Genomic DNA, 20,265 nt, shown 5'->3' on the forward strand with positions numbered 1-20,265 from the left:
ACACACCATCGTAAAGCAATTATACTCCAATAAAGATGTTAAAAAAAAAGTGCATGCTACCCTATGCCTTCTCATTTTTCAAAATAAATAATATTAATATAAATAAATAAATAAATAATATGCGTGTATTTTTAAAAGACATTTTTAAAAGACTTATATATTAAAAGCTCCATTTCAAATCTAGACTGACAAAGCATAGTTATGTGAAATTATTGTTTTTTTCCTTAATAATGTGGTCCCCCAAGGGGCCTTTGAGAAGTCAGATTGTCTCTTTTAGGAGGTTCATTAAAATTTTGAATGTTATCAGAGACGTGGTCTACTTTTTCTTGTCAAAATTCTAATTGCTGAAATTTAGGACCATTTACGTATCAGTTTCTCAAAAATTAGTGAGGCAAAACAGAACAATGAAAAAAGTGAAAGGAAAAGCCAAAGGAAAATATAAACTGATAATCAGTTTAGAAGAACTTTACTCTTCTAAACCATAACTCAATGGTTTAGAGTTAAAAACTGATTTACTTTGGTTGTCTGGACCTTCCTTTCAGTTCTAGGATCCCACACCAGAGACGAGAAGACTTGTTTTTGATTGCCATTGTCAATGTTGGTACAGTGTTGTTTTTTTATACTTAGCTTGTAATCATAAAATGGAGCCCCCTGTGGTATTTCAAAGATCTTCTCATGCTGAGTATCTGCTTTTAGGTCCACTATTGCCAAGAAATGGTTCAGTAGCTCTCAAAGAAATGAGCATTCTAACTCTCTGAGTATGGAAATAGCTAAATTCACAACCAGCTTGATAACAAAATAGAGGATTGGCACATGGTGATAAAACAATACTTTTTGTGGAGTGAAAATTTAAGCCAATATATCTGAGACATATTCTTAAAATATTTTCTTGAAAAGATGTTCACGGGTCAGCATTGTTCATCACAATACTTTCCAGGCATGTGAAAACTGATTCCTGAGTATGAATTTATGGGACACTGAGCATACATCAGGAAATAACGCTGCAAGTAATTATCACACATAAAAGACCTCCTGCTGCAAATGTCAGTTATGCTGAAGAAAATTACTCATCCTATCCTGCACCTGCCTTTTTTAGGACTGCTCATTCTACTCTATGTATTACAGGACTACCATATTTAGATGCTGGGAACATTTAAGGGTAAAAGTTTCTCTATTTTCATCATCTACCGGTTAGTTCGTTCTACACAGAGACTCACACACCTGGCTGTCAGTGCTGGCTGCAAGATGGAAATCCAACTGGGGCTGTCAGAGCACCACTTCTTGCCCAGGGAGCCTCTCTGCAGAGCTCTCTGGGCTTATTCATATGATGAGGGCTGGCTTCCATGAAGGACTGATCCAAGAAGTGCAGGTAGAAGATGCGGACCTTGGGAGTTACAGTGTTGGTTCATCTGCATTCTATTAGTCAAAACCTGTAGAAAGGGCTGACCCAGCGAGGGATGAGGAAGTCACTCCACTTCTTGATGTGGGAATGGTAGGTTCCCTTTATAAACCAGCTTGTTAGGATGAGTGTTAGAAGACAATTCTCCCTACATTTGTCATTTTCCTGCATGGTCCAGTGCCTCTGAATAAAGGCATTTGCAAATGTTTGTATAGGGAAACATTCCAGCATAGTAAAGCTTAGGTATCTATTTCTCTCCCTCTCTCCCTCTCTCTCAACATTCCAGGGGAGTAAAGATAAAGACCTTTCCTTCCCTTCCCTGGAGAAGATCTGCTTACATTCCAGAATAATGGTAGGTTCTCTCTGTCTCTTCTTTCTCTGTCTCTGTATCTCACTTTGTTTCTCTTCCTCTAGAAGGAAGAATGGGCAACTCTGTATGAAATCAGAGTTTCCTAACTTGGGGATTTCTCTCCTTTAATGTACCCACCCATATATGTACGTAACATCAGGCCCTCACTTCGTGATACAGTGAGATGGGGGCTTGGGAACCAATGTAAGGTGTTGTTCTGGCTGCTGCATTTGCTCTGAGAAATAATGGTCTTGGTCTTTGACTCAGTGCTCTTGTGTTTTCTGCAAGTAGGCAAAAACTTAGATCCTTCACAGTTTCTGATTTAGCAACGGGAGACATCTTTGTGACCACCTTTGGAAATACAGTCTACTATAGGCAATGAGGAAAAAAGAGCATCAGCGTTGGCACCAGGGGCCCCAGGGAGCAGGATATGAAGGACCATTTTGACTGATCTAAGTAGATAAGTGATCCCAAATGGGAACCGATAGGTAAGAAAAATGCCTAAGAAATAGATTCATTTTGAAAAGAGAAGCTACTAGGACATATTCTTAGATTCCCACATATTTTCATAGAAGAGAAAGTTGGATTATTCCCTGGGATCTCGAATATGAGGTGGAGGTTACATTTTGGGGAAATGCTATAGGTTAATGTCTCCTGCACATCCTAGAGGCTATTGGAATGGCAGTTTCTAACAAAGTACAGCAAGGTTACATCCATAGATGCAGCAGGCAAATTCTGTTTAAATAGTGAAGGGGTAAATTTCCAGAGGAGTTGGAGGTTTGGGCTCATGGTGAAAGTCTACCATTATCGGCTTACTCCTTCTTCATTGATTTTTATGGTCATGGCTTCATGACATGCTGGTATTAAACAACGAATCCAATTTCCCTTTGCCTAGTTTTCCCTGTGTACTTTCATTATGACACTACAAGCAGCCATTATGAGAACGGTCGTACGCGTTTGTCTTCTGTATCCGATTATGAGTCTCTGGAATTCCAAATAACGTCTTTGTCATTTCTGGGGCCCTCAAATTATTCAACATGGTGCCTTGACACAACAGGTACTCTGTGTGTTTAGTAGAACCACCTGAATTCCTCAAATGGCCATACAATTCAAGAGCTACAACTGCTGTTTTTTATGAACACTTTATGTTAGTTGCCTACATTTTATTCTTCATGTAAGTAATACTAAATGTAAGTTTTTTCATGGTGTGCTGTCTGCATAATTGTATTGTCTGCCCAGGTTTAAAGTCTGTTGTCTACTGACCATTTGTATTAATGTAGATAGTGAATCATTTCAATGCTCTAAGACTGGTATAAAGCTGTCTGAGAAATAAGAAGCAAACTTTAAGCTGGGTCTGGAAACCTGCTTTCCTCTAGCTCCCAAAATTGCCACAGCACCACATTCTTTGCCCAGTGATTTTACCATATTTGCCTGTCTTCTCTCCAACTGCATCAGCTGTGCCATCTGGATGCAGACATAGAACTGAAGAGTATTTCCTTTCATAAACTTCCAGCTTTCCACAGCCCACTAAATAGAAAATCAAAACAAACAAACAACACCAGTATGAGAAAACAGAAGAAATTACTAGGAAACACCCCTTACTAAACATTATATACCGTCTTAACACATCAAATAGCTGTTCGAACACTGTTTTGTACCAAATAATTTAAGGCCGAAAGTAAAATCTTACTGTTTCTTTTCTCTTAACTTCCAGCTTCTGCCCTGAGGATATAAAGGAGAGAGAGGAGCATTAATTTCAGCAGAGTCATGCTTTCCTCAATTATCATGAAACAGAATTTTCCTGCAAATGTCTGACACTCACTTGCAGAGATGATACTGTTATCCCTGGCATACAGTTCTCTGACAATTTTACCATTATTTTCCCCTTGATCCAGCCATCTGTGGAAAGAAAAATGTATCAAGTATATTCTGAATTTATATTTACACTAACCACTGGCAATTATCTAGACGAGTCAGAAATAATGGATATAGGCATCAGAAAAAGCCATAGATACCTAACTGGTGAAAGCAGACTAGAAACTGGAAAAGGAAACACTTTAAATGATTATGAGAGTTCAAGGGAGACAGGAGAAGCTGCTAACAGGTAAGGATGAAATATGTTTTTCCCTAACTCACAAGTGAATTACTCAACAAGTTAGCCTGCCAAAGTCATAGATTTTACACCCACTGAACAATTTATTTTATCCTGTTCTTTGGCCACCAACTACAGGTCAAACTATAGCCAGTTATTTAATGTACAACTATTATTGGTTATAAGGAGAGTGTTGAAAAAAAGAGCAAACCTATCACTACTGTTGGGACAATAACCCAAAAATCAAGACTTAGTGACCGTGGGTCAGCAATGTCATGGCTGTACAAAAAGTCCCATGCAACATTTATTTTGTACATTTATTATTTCTGAGCTATTTGAGACTCAGTCCAAAGGGAACAACTTTTCTTACCTAAGATTTTCATTCTTCTTATTGATGAAGAAAGAGAAATCATATTTTTAAAATCTATATTAGTTTACCAAAAAAGATTTAAATTTGTATCATCAGGAATGATAGTAAACATAATGGATCTCTTTCTAATTAGAAGAAGCAGCCCCTAAAATTAATGTTCAAAATAGTTACCCAACAAAGCATCGGTGACCAGGAATGACTGAATAAACTACCCATTTCTCCAAAATACATGAACTTGGAACTGACTAATCTGAAATGAATTTGTTCAATGCAAAGCATGCTTACAAACCTGTGGCAGAAAAAGGCATATTCGTGGTTCATTGTGGGATCCTTGATTACAACATCATCAAGAAACCAGCCGTTTCCTAAACACAAATTAAAGAAAGAAAAATGTGGTGTATATATATATGGACCAGGTGTTACTGGAAGTTTTGAGAAAGAGGCCCTAGCTTCCAAATATATAAAGGTCTTGTTCACCTTTAAGCTTTAATGCTTCAAATAAAGCAAGATACAAGAGAAGTAAACTGTAAGAGGCATTTAAAAATATTTCTTATACATGTAACAAAAGCACAGCATATTTCAAGGCTTTGTGTTTTACAGTATCTACTTCAATATGATTTTCCAAACATTTGAAAAGAGAACAATTCTGCAACTGCTCTTCATTTCATAAACTGCATTTATAATCCTGGACCTAACATCTTCCAAAAAATATATATCTGATGAGTTAGCAATACTGTCGATGTCCAAAATGCATACACATAGAAAGTTATTAAAGTTCAAATCTGGAACAAGTCTACATTAATTAATTTTATATATATATATATATAAGCTAGAAAAAGAGCAGTCATTCAGAAACTCTGTCCAAGCACACAGAATGAGCTGATACACATGAAGATAACAATCTCTTTTTACAGAGAAGAAAGAAATGAAATAGAAACAAATAAAACAATAGGAAAGATCAATAAAACTAAAAGCTGTGTCTTTGAGAAGATAAACAAATTGACAAACCATTAGCCAGACTCATCAAGAAAAAGAGGGAGAGGACTCAAATCAATAAAATTAGAAATGAAAAAGGAGAAGTTACAACTGACACCGCAGAAATACAAAGCATCATAAGAGACTACAAGCTATTCTATGCCAATAAAATGGACAACCTGGAAGAAATGGACAAATTCTTAGAAAGGTATAACCTTACAAGACTGAACCAGGAAGAAATAGAAAACATGAACAGACCAATCACAAGTGATGAAATTGAAACTGTGATATAAAATCTTCCAACAAACAAAAGTCCAGGACCACACAGCTTCACAGATGAATTCTATCAAATATTTAAAGAAAAGCTAACACCCATCCTTCTCAAACTCTTCCAAAAAAACTGCACAGGAAGGAACACTCCCAAACTCATTCTATGAGGCCACCATTAATACCAAAACCAGACAAAGATACTACAAAAAAAGAAAATTACAGACCAATATCACTGATGAATATATGGATGCAAAAATCCTCAACAAAATACTAGCAAACAGAATCCAACAACACATTAAAAGGATCATACACCATGATCAAGTGGGACTACCTCAACATAATAAAGGCCATATACAGCAAAGCCACAGCAAACATCATTCTCAACTGTGAAAAACTGAAACCATTTCGTCTAAGATCAGGAACAAGACAAGGATGTCCATTCTTGCCACTATTATTCAACATGGTTTTGGAAGTCCTAGCCATGGCAATCAGAGAAGAAAAAGAAATACAAATTGGAAAAGAAATAAAACTGTCACTGTTTGCAGATGACGTGATACTACATAGAGAATCCTAAAGATGCCACCAGAAAACTACTAGAGCTAATCAATGAATTTGGTAAAATTGCAGGATACAAAATAATGCACAGAAATCTCTTGCATTCCTCTATACTAACAACAAAAGATCAGAAGGAGAAATTAAGGAAACAATGCCATTCACCGTTGCAACAAAAAGAATAAAATACCTAGGAATAAACCTACCTAAGGCGGTAAAAGACCTGTACTCAGGAAACTATAAGACACTGATGGAAGAAATCAAAGATGACACAGATGGAGAAATTCACCATGTTCTTGGATTGGAAGAATCAATATTGTGAAAATGACTATACTACCCAAAGCAATCTACAGATTCAATGCAATCCCTATCAAATTACCAATGGCATTTTTTACAGAACTAGAACAAAAAATCTTAAAGTTTGTAGGGAGACACAAAAGACCCCAAATAGCCAAAGAAATCTTGAGGGAAAAAAACGCAGCTGGAGGAATCAGACTTCCTGACTTCAGACTATACTACAAAGCTACAGTAATCAAGACAACATGGTACTGGCACAAAAACAGAAATATAGATCAATGGAACAGGATAGAAAGCCCGGAGGTAGACTCACGCACCTATGGTCAACTAATCTATGACAAAGGAGGCAAGGATATACAATGGAGAAAAGACAGTCTCTTCAATAAGTGGTGCTGGGAAAACTGGACAGCTACATGTAAAAGAATGAAATTAGAACACTCCCTAACACCATACACAAAAATAAACTCAAAATGGATTAAAGACCTAAATGTAAGGCCAGACACTATAAAACTATTAGAGGGAAACATAGGCAAAACACTCTTGGACATAAATCACAGCAAGATCCTTTTTGACCCACCTCATAGAGAAATGGAAATAAAAAGAAAAATAAACAAATGGGACTTAATGAAACTTAAAAGCTTTTGCACAGCAAAGGATACCATAAACAAGACCAAAAGACAACCCTCAGAATGGGAGAAAATAGTTGCAAAGGAAGCACCTGACAAGGGATTAATCTCCAAAATTTACAAGCAGCCCATGCAGCACAATACCAAAAAAAACAAACAACCCAATCCAAAAATGGGCAGAAGAACTAAAAATGGAAGAAAATATTTGCAAATGAATCAGTGGACAAAGGATTAATCTCCAAAATATATAAACAGCTCATGCAGCTCAATATTAAAAAAAAACCCAACCAAAAAATGGGCAGAAGACCTAAATAGACATTTCTCCAAAGAAGACATACAGATGGCCAAGAGGCACATGAAGAGATGCTCAACATCACCAATTATTAGAGAAATGCAAATCAAAACTACAATGAGGTATTAACTCACACCGGTTAGAGTGGGCATCATCAGAAAATGTACAAACAACAAATGCTGGAGAGGGTGTGGAGAAAAGGGAACCCTCTTGCACTGTTGGTGGGAAGGTAAATTGATACAGCCACTATGGAGAACAGTATGGAGGTTCCTTAAAAACTAAAAATAGAACTACCATATGACCCAGCAATCCCACTACTGGGCATATACCTAGAGAAAACCATAATTCAAAGACACATGCACCCCAATGTTCATTGCAGCACTATTTACAATAGCCAGGTTATGGAAGGAACCTAAGTATCCATCAATAGATGAATGGATAAAGAAGATGTAGTACATACATATAATGGAATATTACTCAGCCATAAAAAGAAATGAAATTGGGTCATTTGTAGAGACGTGGATGGACCTAGAGTCTGTCATACAGAGTGAAGTAAGTCAGAAAGAGAAAAACAAATATCGTATATTAACGCATATATGTGGAATCTAGAAAAATGGTACAGATGAACCGGTTTGCAAGGCAAAAATAGAGCCACAGCCGTAGAGAACAAACATATGGACACCAAGGGGGGAAAGCGAGGCGGGGGGGAGTTGGGGGGGATGGTGGTGGTGGGATGAATTGGGAGATTGGATTGACATGTATACACTAATGTCTAAAATAGATAACTAATAAGAACCTGCTGTATAAAAATAAATAAATAAATAAAATTTTAAAATCTCTTTTTAAACATTTAATTTTATATTAATTTGCACACTGGAGTTGGTTAAAATACAATTTACTTTTATTTATAGATAAGATGGAATATTTTAACCCTTCATCGTGGTTTTATCTATACAAAGAGCCAGTTCAAACTCTATCCTCCTTTATTGTAACTGCTTGTCTTGAGGAGGTAATACTCATCAGCTGTAAACTCTTACAAAGCACACATTCACAGCTTGGTCTCTGCTCACTCTTGGGCTTCATCACTCATCACACTCCCATTGCTGAGACACTCGTCATCATTCCCTAGATCAGTGGTTCCCCAACTATAGTGAGCCTCAGAACCACCAGGAGGGGTGATGAAAACACAGATTGCTGGGCTGTACAGCAAGCTTCTGACACTGTGGGCCTGGGATAGGCAACCTAAGGGGACCAAATGCCCCAGTTTGCCCTGGACAGAGGGGTTTCCCAGGATGCAGGATTTTCAGTGCTAAAATCAAGATAGCCCCAAGCAAACCAGAATGGTTGGTCATCCTAGAAGAGACCCCAAGAATTAAATTTTTAACAAGCTCCAAGGCAATGCTGATGATCCAGGAACCACATTTTAAAAACCACTGTCTGGATCTGGACAGTATTATGCTTCGTGAAATAAGTGAGACAGAGAAAGACAAATACTATATGATATCACTTATATGTAGAATCTAAAAAATAAAACAAACAAATGTGTACAGCAAAAGAGAAACAGACTCATAGATATAGAAAACAAACAAGTGGTTTCCAGTGAGGGAAACGGTGGGCGAGTGGCAAAATAGGGTTATGGGATTAAGAGATACAAGCTACTATGTGTAAAATAAATAAGTAACAAGGATATATTGTACAGCACAGGAAATTATAGCCCTTACCTTGAAATAACTTATAATGGTGTATAATCTGTAAAAATGCTGAATCAGTATGCTGTATACCCAAAACTAATACAATATTGTAAATCAACTATACTTCAGTAAAAAAAATGTAGCTTATAACTAAGCTTTTTAATTTTTAGTTCTTTGAATAATAAAAATTTATATGTGGCCACTTTGAATTGCTTTTTTAATATGCATTGCTCATTTCTATTAAATCCATTTAAAATCTGGTTCAGGTCTGATTTATTGGTCTGCCTATTATCATGATATTTACTAAACTATATTTAAAAACTGTCATTATTAATGCATTTTAATGTGAGCATCTTCTGAGCTAATGTTTTTCAAAATGTGATACTGTAGTCTATTATATCCTCTTAATTTTTCCAGATAAATAACAATAATTTTAACAGCTTTATCAAGAAATAATTTACATACTGTAAAGCTCACCTATTTACATGGATTCAGTGGTTTGTAGTATATTTACAGAGTTGTGCAACCATCATCATAATCTAAACTTAGTACATTTTCATCACCCCCAAAACAAAGTTTGTACCTATTCACTGTCACTCCCAAGTACACCTGGCTCCCCTCTCCCAGACTTAGGCAACCGCTAATATACTTTCTGACTTTGAGGGATCTCCCTACTCTGGATATTTCAAACAATGGAATCATGCAACATGTGGTCTTTTGTGACTAGCATATTTCATGTAGGGATAGAAAAAGGAAGTCAGCTATCTATCTCAGGATTTACCTTTAGATTAATTGTATTGCCCTGGATTTCAGATTTTCTCTCCTCTAAGTCTGTGACAACTCTTGATCAAAATTAGCAGATATATCCATGCAGTACACCTCCACCTCCTTCCAATTCTCTGTCATCTCCTCACTTGTGATGCTCCACTTGATTGCACAGTAACTGATAGTCTTCCTGTAAAGAAACCATTGCAGGAGATTCTCTCTATCATAGTCTGAGAGCTTATCTTATGTAAAAATAAATCTTGCAGCAGATTGTTTTTGCCCAAACAAATGGACAGACCTGGGTGCAATTTGGTTAAACAAAATTCTGTAGTTTTATAACTGCCGATACACCACAGACACAGGCAGCTGGGGCCTAAACTATATATGTAAATATATGTAAGCACAAAACCTTCACCTCTCTCACCAAAACACAAAACAAAAAAACAGTGCTGTTGGAATACTGCAAACAACGACTGGATTTACAGCTAGCTGAGATCATTGGTAAATAAATTGTTAAAGAACAAATAGGTTCACTTAATCTGAAAGAGGGATAGAATCTATAAACCAAACTTTCTTGGCTAGAACTTCCTGTTACTTCTCAATATGACTTTCAGACAAAGCCAGTCTAATAATTCAAATGGGCATGTATTTCTTATTGTTGATGTTAATTATTATATATTTTATATTTTTTTGCTGCTACTCTGAATAAGATCTTTTATATCTCATATTTTCAATGTAAGAAAAACAGCCTCCAGTTATTATATATTGATTTAAATTCTAATCACTTTATAAATTCTTTTCATTCATCCATTGTTCTGTTGATCTTCCTTGCATTTTAATAGACATTTCTATCACCTGTAGGCAATAAATTCACGTTCTTTCCAAAATTATAACTTTAAAAATATATATATACAAATGCTTTCCAAAGAATGACTATTCTCATGAGAAAAATCCTTATTGTATTTCTAATTTTAATGGATTTCATTGTTTATTAAGTAGTCATCTTGAGTTAAATAATTTTAAAGTATTTTTTCTGTTCCATATTTTCAAAGAATTTTTAATAATGGTATTATTTGACTGTTTACGAATAATTTTTCTGCTTCAACCTTCTGAGGTGATGTATTTTATTAATAGAGTTCCTAATACTGAACTATCCTTCAATTTCCTGGCATGAGCCCTACTTAGTTGTTATACATTATTCCTTTATTATACTTCTTGATTCACTTTGTACACATTTACCTTTGAATACCTGCACATGCATGTAGCAGTGCTGCTGGTCTACAGCTGTTCTTCTGGAGAATGCAGACTCCATGGGATACTCACTTTGTGCCACCAACAGTGAATATCCTCAGAAGTAACATAAATTCAATTTTATTTGGATATTTGGGGTAGGGCAAAATGAGAAATTTATCTGTCAAATTAAAATATTGTCTTCATCTGCTTGGGCTGCTATAACAAAATACCACAGACTGGGTAGCTTATAAACAACAGAAAATTATTTCCATAGAAAATACTCAGTACAGCACTTGATACATAGCAGGTCCACCAAATATATTTACAAAATTGAATTAGTTGCCATATAAGTGTTAGTTGGGCATATTAACACATCCTTTTATTGTTGTACCAGAGCATTCACTGTCCTACAAGCCTGCCTGACTCCCTGCAGAAATGGAATATTACCTTAGTATTTACTGTGGATCGGAACCCAAACTCTGTAAAATTAGTTGTCAACTGACAGAAAAATAAGATGCAAAAGACTTGGGTCTGGTCAAAATATAAATGAATTTTGCCCAAGAGAGAAAATAACCTCAAAGTTATGTTTTTATTATCTTAGGACATTAGCCATATCTTTAATTTAATTTATCAATCTTATTTATCATTCTTTTTGTTTTCACTGATTATAAGCATATATTTTTCAGTTTTGTGTAACCTCCTTTAAACCAGCTTTGTCAACTGGCTAATTCCCTCATTATTTAAACACATGTCCACTATATATTGGTATGAGAACTTTGTTCTTAACATTTTGAAAGTTATATGTTGACACTTTTAAGTAAAAGAGTTTATTGTCTTGTTTCATGTTTTGGGGGGTTTTTTTATGCTTTTTGTGTTATATGCACTTTTGTTAAAGGATTTTGTTTATCTTATAGCAATCTTATACAGTAGCAGAAAATGAAAATACTGGTCATCTCACAAAAATGATGGGAAAACTGAGATAGAAGCATGAACAAAATGGCAGCAGAAAACACAGCAAGGCTGCCAGGACAGTCTCCTGAAGGTGCCACTGCTGGCACCATCATTAGCACTTAATGGACTGTCAAGGTCAGACAACACTGCTGCTATGTCCACCAGCAGCATTCTGGAACATTGCCACGTGCCACAGCGTATAAATCCCAAATTCCCCCAGTTTTTATGCATCATTCTTTCTAGCTTTCTAGGCAGAGCATCCACTTGAAAAAGCCTACATAATTTTGAAGAACAATACATCCACTTAAAATTTAAAGAATATTTGGGACAATATTTTAATTTCAGATAGTCAATACTTAGAGATCAGTTCGTTACGAGTTTTCCACAATTATTTTCTAGATTTGTACAGGGCTTCACATGAACAGAGCAGAATCAGACCTTGAATATCTACCTATGGAAGACTCTTACCTGGTCCAAGCCCATCATGGCCTATGACAATCTTGTACAAATTCTCAAGGTTCATGGCTTCTAGGGAGAAGGTGTCAATCTGTAACAAATCAAAAAAGTATAGTTAGATCAAGACTATGAGTCTGATTTCTAATGAGTATAAATTAAGATACAGCAAAAATTCATTGTTAAAGGGATTAGGTTCATTCAATAAACACACAAATCTGTCTAAATTAAGAAAGTAAAGGTAAAACAATAATATTAATTTATAGAACATAATAACAAGTTTTCTAATTCTTCCTTCTTGCCCGTTTTTCATTATAAAAGCATAAATTTGAGGACTCTCTACAAATATGTTTTCAAATAATGATAATATAAATGTAATAATTATAAAGTACACTAAATGTTTCCACTCATTTGAATTCAACAAACTCTTATCTGTCCTGAATGGAACTTTTTAGCAATGTTTATGGGTCATTTGCAAAAATAATGTTTCTAAAGTAATTTTAGAATATTGATGCAAAAATTATTGAAAAATTATAACATTTATCTGGAACAATGTCCCAATGCACTGCTACAATCAAAACTGTTCATGTTTGTGCTCCAATGGTTTGTGTATCCAGAATATGGGTAAAAGTGAGGAGTCAGAGTTCTTTTGATAAAACCTACGATAATGATACAGGTTAAAAGGCAAGAAAATACATGATGTAGCATAGCGGTTGAAAAATAATTCAAAAACAAAAAATAAGCTTTGCATTTCAGTGTCTTATATGTTTTGAAATATTTTCACATATAGCGATATTTTATCCCTAAAAGTCACTCAGTGAGAAAAAAACATATCCATTCTACAGATAAAGAACAGTGAGGCACAGAACCAGTATTAGAGCATATCAGTTCCTCTGATATGCAATAATACTACCTTCCTTCGCAATCACTCTGCCTCTGCATAAGTGGACTATAAAAAATATAAATAATAGATAAAGCCATTAGCATTTATTTACAAAGAATACAGTCAATGCCTGATAAAGGTTAATGGATAACACTACCATCTCTTTATCATGAAAGAGATCTGCTAGAAAAGGAGGACATCCTATGCAATAATAGAAAATACTAGCAAAGAAAATCATGAGTTACAATATTTATGATGATTGATGTAGAGAATGCTAAGAAAAAAAGAGGAATGTAATGAAAATATGCTGATATACTTAAAATTATTTGGATTATCACAGAAAGCTGAGATAACTAAAATACAATGGGTCCTCTATAATTTACTCAGTTAAAAAAATTAAATATTACTTACATATTAATATTAGTAATAGTAAAAAAAAATAACATATTCAGTTTCTAAATTTGACAATGAAAGTTGTTTTACAGTCAACCCATGAACAACACAGGTTTAAACTTCACGGGTCCACTTATACATGAATTTTTTTCAATAAATATGCACTACAGCACTACACAATCAGCGCAGTTGGTTGGCTCCTTGGATGCAGAACCATGGATGTGGAGGATCAACTGTAAAGTTATTTGCAGATTTTCAACTGCATGGGGGTCAGTGCCCCTAACCTTCTGTGTTGCGCAGGGTCAACTGTATATAGTAATCCTCATTTAACAATATAAAAGTAGGTGTAAAAATCAGACAATTGGGAATGACTTCAGCAAGATGGTGGACTAAGGAGAACCAAGCCCTCATTCCTCATGGAGACACCATTTTAAACACAGTGTATGGACTAGAATACTTCTGTGAAAATTCTGAACACCAGATAAGAAGCTGCAGCACCCAGTCCAATGCATAATGAAGAGGGGACTCCATCAAAATGGGAGGAAAAAGAAACAAAATGAAGAAAAGTGAAGAGAATCTAAGGGACTTTTGGAATACCCTCAAACGGAATAGTATATGCATTGTAGGAGTCACAGAAGGAGAAGAGAGAGAGAGAAAGGGGCAAAGAGCTTTTATGGACATACAAATTTAAGATCAATGAACCTGAACTAAGATAAACCTAAAGAGACCCAAACCAAGACACATTATAATCAAATTGTCAAAAGTCAAAGACAGAGAATCTTGAAAGCAGCAAGAGAAAAGTGACTCATCATCTGCCAGTGAGCTTCTATAAGTTTATGAGTGGATTCCTGAGCAGAAATCATGCAGGCTAGAAGGCAATGGGATAATATATTCAAACTGCTGGAAGAAAAACCTGTCAACTAAGAATTCCATATCAGATGAAACTGTCCTTCAAAAATGAAGGTAAAATTAAGACTTTCCTAGATAAAACAAAAGCTGAGGGAGTTCATTTCCAGTAGACTGCCTTATAAGAAATGCCATAGGGAGTCCTTCAAGTTGAAAAAAATAAAAAGGATAATAAATAGCAACACAAAGCTATATGAGTTGGAGAAAATGTTTGCAAATCATATATGTGACAAGAGATTAATATCCAGAATATACAAAGAACTCCTTCAACTCAACAACAAATAAATAACTTGATTTTAAAATAGCAAAAGACTTGAATAAACATTTCTACAAAGATGATATACAAATGACCAACAAGCATATGAAAAGATGTCAACCTAATTTAACATTAGAGAAATGCAAATCAAAACTACAATGAGATATCACCTCACACCCATTAGGATGGTTACTGTCAAAAAACAGAAAATAACAAGTGTTGCCAAGGATGTGAAGAAACTTGAACGCTGTGCATTGTTGGTGGTATTGTAAAATAGTGCAATCGCTATGGAAAATGGTATACTGTTTCCTTAAAAAAATTATAAATAGAACTTCCATATGATCCAGCATTCCTGCTGCTAAGTATATATCCAAAAGAATTGAACTGAGGATACCAATTCAATGGTATGCAGAGGACACCCACTGCATTATTCACAATAGTCAAAAGTTTGAGGGACTTCCCTGGTGGTCCAGTGGTTAGGACCCTGCGCTTCCACTGCTGGGGGTCTGGGTTCGATCCCTGGGCAGGGTACTAAGATCCTGCAAGACGTGCTGGTGTGGCCAAAAAAAAATTAAAAAGTAAAAAAACAAAAAAGTTTGAAATAACCAAAATGTCCATCAATGGATGAATGAATAAAGAAAATGTGGTGTATACATACAATGGAATATCATTCAGACTTATAAAGGAAGGAAATCTTGTTAGATTCTACAACATGAATGAACCTTGAGGACATTATGCTAAGTGAAATAAGCTAGTTCACAAAAAGACAATCATTGTATGATTCCGATTATATATTCAAATTCAGAGAGACAGAAAGTAGAATCGTTGTTACTAAGGGAAGGGGGAAAGGCGAACGAGGAGCTGTTATTCGATGAGTCTAGAGTTTCAGTTTTGCAAGGTGAAAATTTTCTGGAGATCTGTTGCACAGCAAGGTAAATATCCTTAGCACTACTGAACTGTGCACTTAAAAATACAGTTGACCCTTGAACAACATGGGCTTGAACTGCATGGGTGCACTTATGCATAGATCTTTTTCAATACTAAATACTACAGTACTACACAACCCATAGTTGGCTAAATCTTCGGATGTGGAACCATGGATAAGGAGGGTCGACTGTAAGTTATACATGGATTTTTGACTGTGTGGAGGGTCAGCGCCCCTAACCTCTGGGTTGTTCAATGATGAACTGTAGTTAAGACAGCAAATTTTATTTTATTTTTTTACTATAAATTTTTAAAAAATCAGACAAAGGACTTTTTGGTCACTTACTTGTCCTCTTAAAAAACTGAAGAAGCTCTTCAATCGAAATAGTTGTCTGGATCCTGTATCTCCTTTTTCCCCACAGATACAAATGTAGCCATTTGCTACTGTTCCAGCATTCCAAAGCTCACCTGTTGCCACGTGCACTTCACTGACAACAAAAGAAAATTAAGCTTTACATGCCAAGCATTACTCGTATGATAGAAAGTTTACACATATCTAATCAAAAGCTCCAGGTCCAGGTAAGATAGAGTAACACACTCCTCTCAGTCTCTCTCACCAAATACAGCCATAAAATCTTGACAGAATGCATGGAGCAGCTACATGAAGGCTCTGAAAAGTAAATAGTAGCAGGAGAATTGGGGAATAATACCATAATTATCTACATTTATGTATATATAACATTTGCTTATATATAAGAGAAATGAATTATAGCAATGATACAAGGGATAAGAGGAAAAGAATAGATTATTTTGTTATATGGTATTCACATTACTCATGCAGACATTTAGTGTAATTTGAAAGTGGGCTTGGATTAGTTGTAAGTGTATATTTGCAAACTCTAGGGCAACCACTAAGTAAAGTTAAAGAAAAAAAGTATAAGTGATATGCTAAAAAAGGGGAGAAATAGAATGATTTTCTCAATTGAATGTTCACTTGAAGCCACGAAAGACAGAAAGAGTGAAAGATAAAAATAGGGATAAAGAATAAGAGCAACAAAAAGAAAACAGCAAATATAGTAGATATTAATCCAATTATATCAATTATCACTTTGAACATAAATGGCCTAAAAGAACCAATTAAAAGACAGAGATTGTCAGAGTAGATCAAAAAAATAAGACGCATATATATGTTGTCTGTAAGAAACCAGTTTAAAAATAAATACACACATAGATTAAAAGTAAATTGATGGACTTCCCTGGTGGTCCAGTGGGTAAGACTCCAAGCTCCCAATGCAGGGGGGGCCCAGGTTTGATCCCTGGTCAGGGAACTAGATCCTGCATGCATGCTGCAACTAAGAGTTTGCATGCTGCAACTAAGAAGTCCGCATGTTGCAACTAAGATCCCACGTACCACAACTAAGACCTGGCACAGCCAGAATAAATAAATATTTTTTAAATGTTTAAAAATTTTTAAAAAGTAAACTGATGGAGAAAAATATACCCTGCTAACACTAATCTATAGAAAGCAGAAGTAGTTATACTAATTTCAGACAGAGCAGATGTCAAACAGGAGAAGTTATCAGGAATAAAGAGGGCATTACATGATAAAGAAAGGGTCAATTCTCCAAGAAGATATAATAATCCTTAATGTGTATGTGCCTAACAGAGCATCAAACTACATGAGGCAAAACTGATAGAACTGCAGGGAGAAACACATGAATCCACTATCATAGACTGGAGGCTTCAACACCCCTCTCAGAAATGGACAGATCCCATAGGCAGAAAATCATTAAGGACATAGGTAAACTCAGTAACACTACTGATCAACAGTTTATAATACACATCAATAGCTTACTTCATCCAGCAACAGCAGAATACACGTTCTTCCCAAGCTCACAGGGGATATTCACCAAGATAGACACAGTCTGGACCATAAAACATACCTCAACAAGTTTAGAAGAACAGAAATCATACATTGTTGGCTCTCAGACCACAGTAGAGTTAAACTAGAAATCAATAACAGAAAGATAACTGGAAAATCTCATAATGTATGGAGATAAAATAACACACTTCTAAATAACACATGGGTCAGAGAAAAAATCTCAAGAGAAATTTTTAAGTGTTTCAAACTAAATGAAAATGAAAATACAGGGCTTCCCTGAGAAAATACAACTATCAAAATGTGTGGGATGCAGAAAAAACAATGTTTAGAGAAAGTTATAGCACTGAATACATACATTAGAAAATAAAAAAGATCTAAAATCAATCATCTAAGTTTCTACCTTAGGAAACTAGAAAAAGAAGAACAAATTAAATCCACAGTAAGCAAGAAGAAAAGAAATAAGACTTAGACCAGAAATCAATAAAATTGAAAACAGGAAATCAATAGAAAAAAAAAATCAATGAAACCAAAAGCTGGTCCTTTGAAAAGATGAATAAAATTGATAAGCCTCTAGCCAGGCTAACTAAGAAAAAAGGAGAGAGGACACAAATTACTAACCTCAGAAACGCAACAGGGAGAACCACTACAGATCCCATGGAAAATTTAAATGATAATAAAAGAATACCATGAAAAACCCTATGTCCACAAATTTGATAACCTAGATGAAGTGGACCAACTCCTTGAAAGACACACTGTGTCAAAGCTCACACAAGAAGAAACAGAATTTCAGCTTTGTGAGATATTCTGCACAACAATGTGAATATACTTAAATGAAAGGTACACTGCAAAATGTTTAAGATAGTAAATATTATGTTATGTATTTGTTACCACAAATTAAAAAAAATATATATATATATATATACACACACAGGACCTATAGTATAGCACAAGGAACTCTGCTCAATATTCCGTAATAACCTAAATGGGAAAAGAGTTTGAAAAAGAATAGATACATGTAAATGTATAACTGAATCACTTTGCTGTACACCTGAAACTAACACAACATTGTTAATCAACTATATTCCAATATAAAATATTTTTTTTCTTTTAAAAATGAGAGATGAAGAAGCAAAAGTGACCTCTGCATCATTACTAACAGTAGGTAGAACCGGGCACCTGGCGAATGCCTCCTACCAGGTGAATGGGTGGGCTGAGGAGGAAGAGTGTTGAGAAAAATACTCATAAATGTTGAGGGAAATGCTTATGAATGATGAGAACAGTGCTCACACAAGCCTTCACTTTTCAGCAAATGGAACTATTCACATCTTTTCAAAAGTTAAAAATTTAACTTCAGAAACTTAACAAAGGGTTTATTACACCTTATTTTAAAACCACAAAGGAATCATCAGTCTCTGCAAATGTTTTAGCAGCTCATGGTCCCTATTAAGTTATACAAGTTATTATATATCTAAACCTAATATTAGATTCTATGACATTATGGAGCTTTTCTTAATCTTTACATAGCACTTATCATTTATTTCTTTAGAAAACTAAGATATCACATTTTCAATGGAAAATGTTGTGAACTGGAGAAAAATCTGTTTTTATCAATTGCCCATATAATAATTCTCATATATCCTTTTCCTATTCTCTTTCAAAGTAGAAGCCAACAGACACAAGAGCAAACAGCTCTTCTGGACAGAGTCACCCTGAATGCTTGTGGCCACGAGCAGTGACTGACTCTGAGCACAGCCTATTTCTCAGCCACATTTACATGAGTCTTAAACACACCTCTGCTTTTGGCCAAAAGCTTAGAAAGTCATTGAGCAGTCTGTTTTCATTTCCTAATCAAATAGATAAATTTTCAAAAATGCAGCTGAGCCTGATAAGGAAAGCACACACTGATTTTGCATTTTTTAACCCAGGAATAACTTCATTGGACATTCAATTTTTCTCATGACCTTCTAAGAATTAATTTTCTTTTTTTGATTAGGAGACATTTCAGCTGACATTCCTACAGGGTTAACTGTTGACAAGAACATATTCCTGAATGCCAGTACATGAAGCAACTAAAAAATATTTAGATGCATCTGTCACACCAGCAGAGGCAACTGGCAAGGAATAAGCACTTCCTTAATCATTCATTCATTCAATTATTCATTTACTCAACACGTATTGAACTTCTCTGTCCTTCAGCATTTAGGCAAACAAGTTTTACTTGTGCTGCCTGGAGTGGACCTTCCCTACCTGGAAGGATGGACTGCCCTTTGTTTAAAACAAGAAATTCTCAACAGACTTCCCTGTCCTCTTGATCGCATGCCAACCGTCGTTGAACAGGTATATAAAACTGTCTTCCAGCATTCATGTCCCACAATTGTGTCTATAACAGCAACAATATTACTTATAAAAAATGTAAAAATACTTTATCAAAGACTCAAATAAAAATTTTTATCCAAGCCTGACACTTAAGAAGGCCTTTTCCCTTTTTTTTAGTAGAAGTTGTTGAATACTTGACAAGAAAAGTGTTAATTTCTTCTTTTATTGCCATCTCAAGTACAATGGCATTTCTTTTCTCTATTTTGAAATTTTTCTATTTCTAATTTCTCCATATTGAAATGTTAGACATGCCAATTTCCTCCCAAATTTTCTGTGTCATCAATATTTTCCTATCTAGAAAGAGATTTACAATTTTTAAAAATCTATTAC

General features: G+C 35.2%; 1 protein-coding gene across 1 annotated transcript in view; it reads right to left on the reverse strand.

Annotated features, from left to right (window-relative positions):
* The window catches only part of LOC102990748 (uncharacterized), a 71,814-nt gene extending 51,890 nt beyond the window's left edge, over nt 1-19,924 (reverse strand). The window contains 9 exon segments of the mRNA XM_024127021.1: nt 3,171-3,224; nt 3,227-3,275; nt 3,439-3,483; nt 3,486-3,542; nt 3,545-3,647; nt 4,500-4,575; nt 12,331-12,409; nt 16,024-16,187; nt 19,807-19,924. Of these exon segments, the coding sequence (XP_023982789.1) occupies nt 3,171-3,224; nt 3,227-3,275; nt 3,439-3,483; nt 3,486-3,542; nt 3,545-3,647; nt 4,500-4,575; nt 12,331-12,409; nt 16,024-16,187; nt 19,807-19,924 (745 nt within the window).
* Nucleotides 19,925-20,265: the final 341 nt, after the last annotated feature.

Source organism: Physeter macrocephalus, chromosome 15, assembly GCF_002837175.3.
Source record: "Physeter macrocephalus isolate SW-GA chromosome 15, ASM283717v5, whole genome shotgun sequence".
In the NCBI taxonomy this organism is placed as follows: domain Eukaryota; kingdom Metazoa; phylum Chordata; class Mammalia; order Artiodactyla; family Physeteridae; genus Physeter; species Physeter macrocephalus.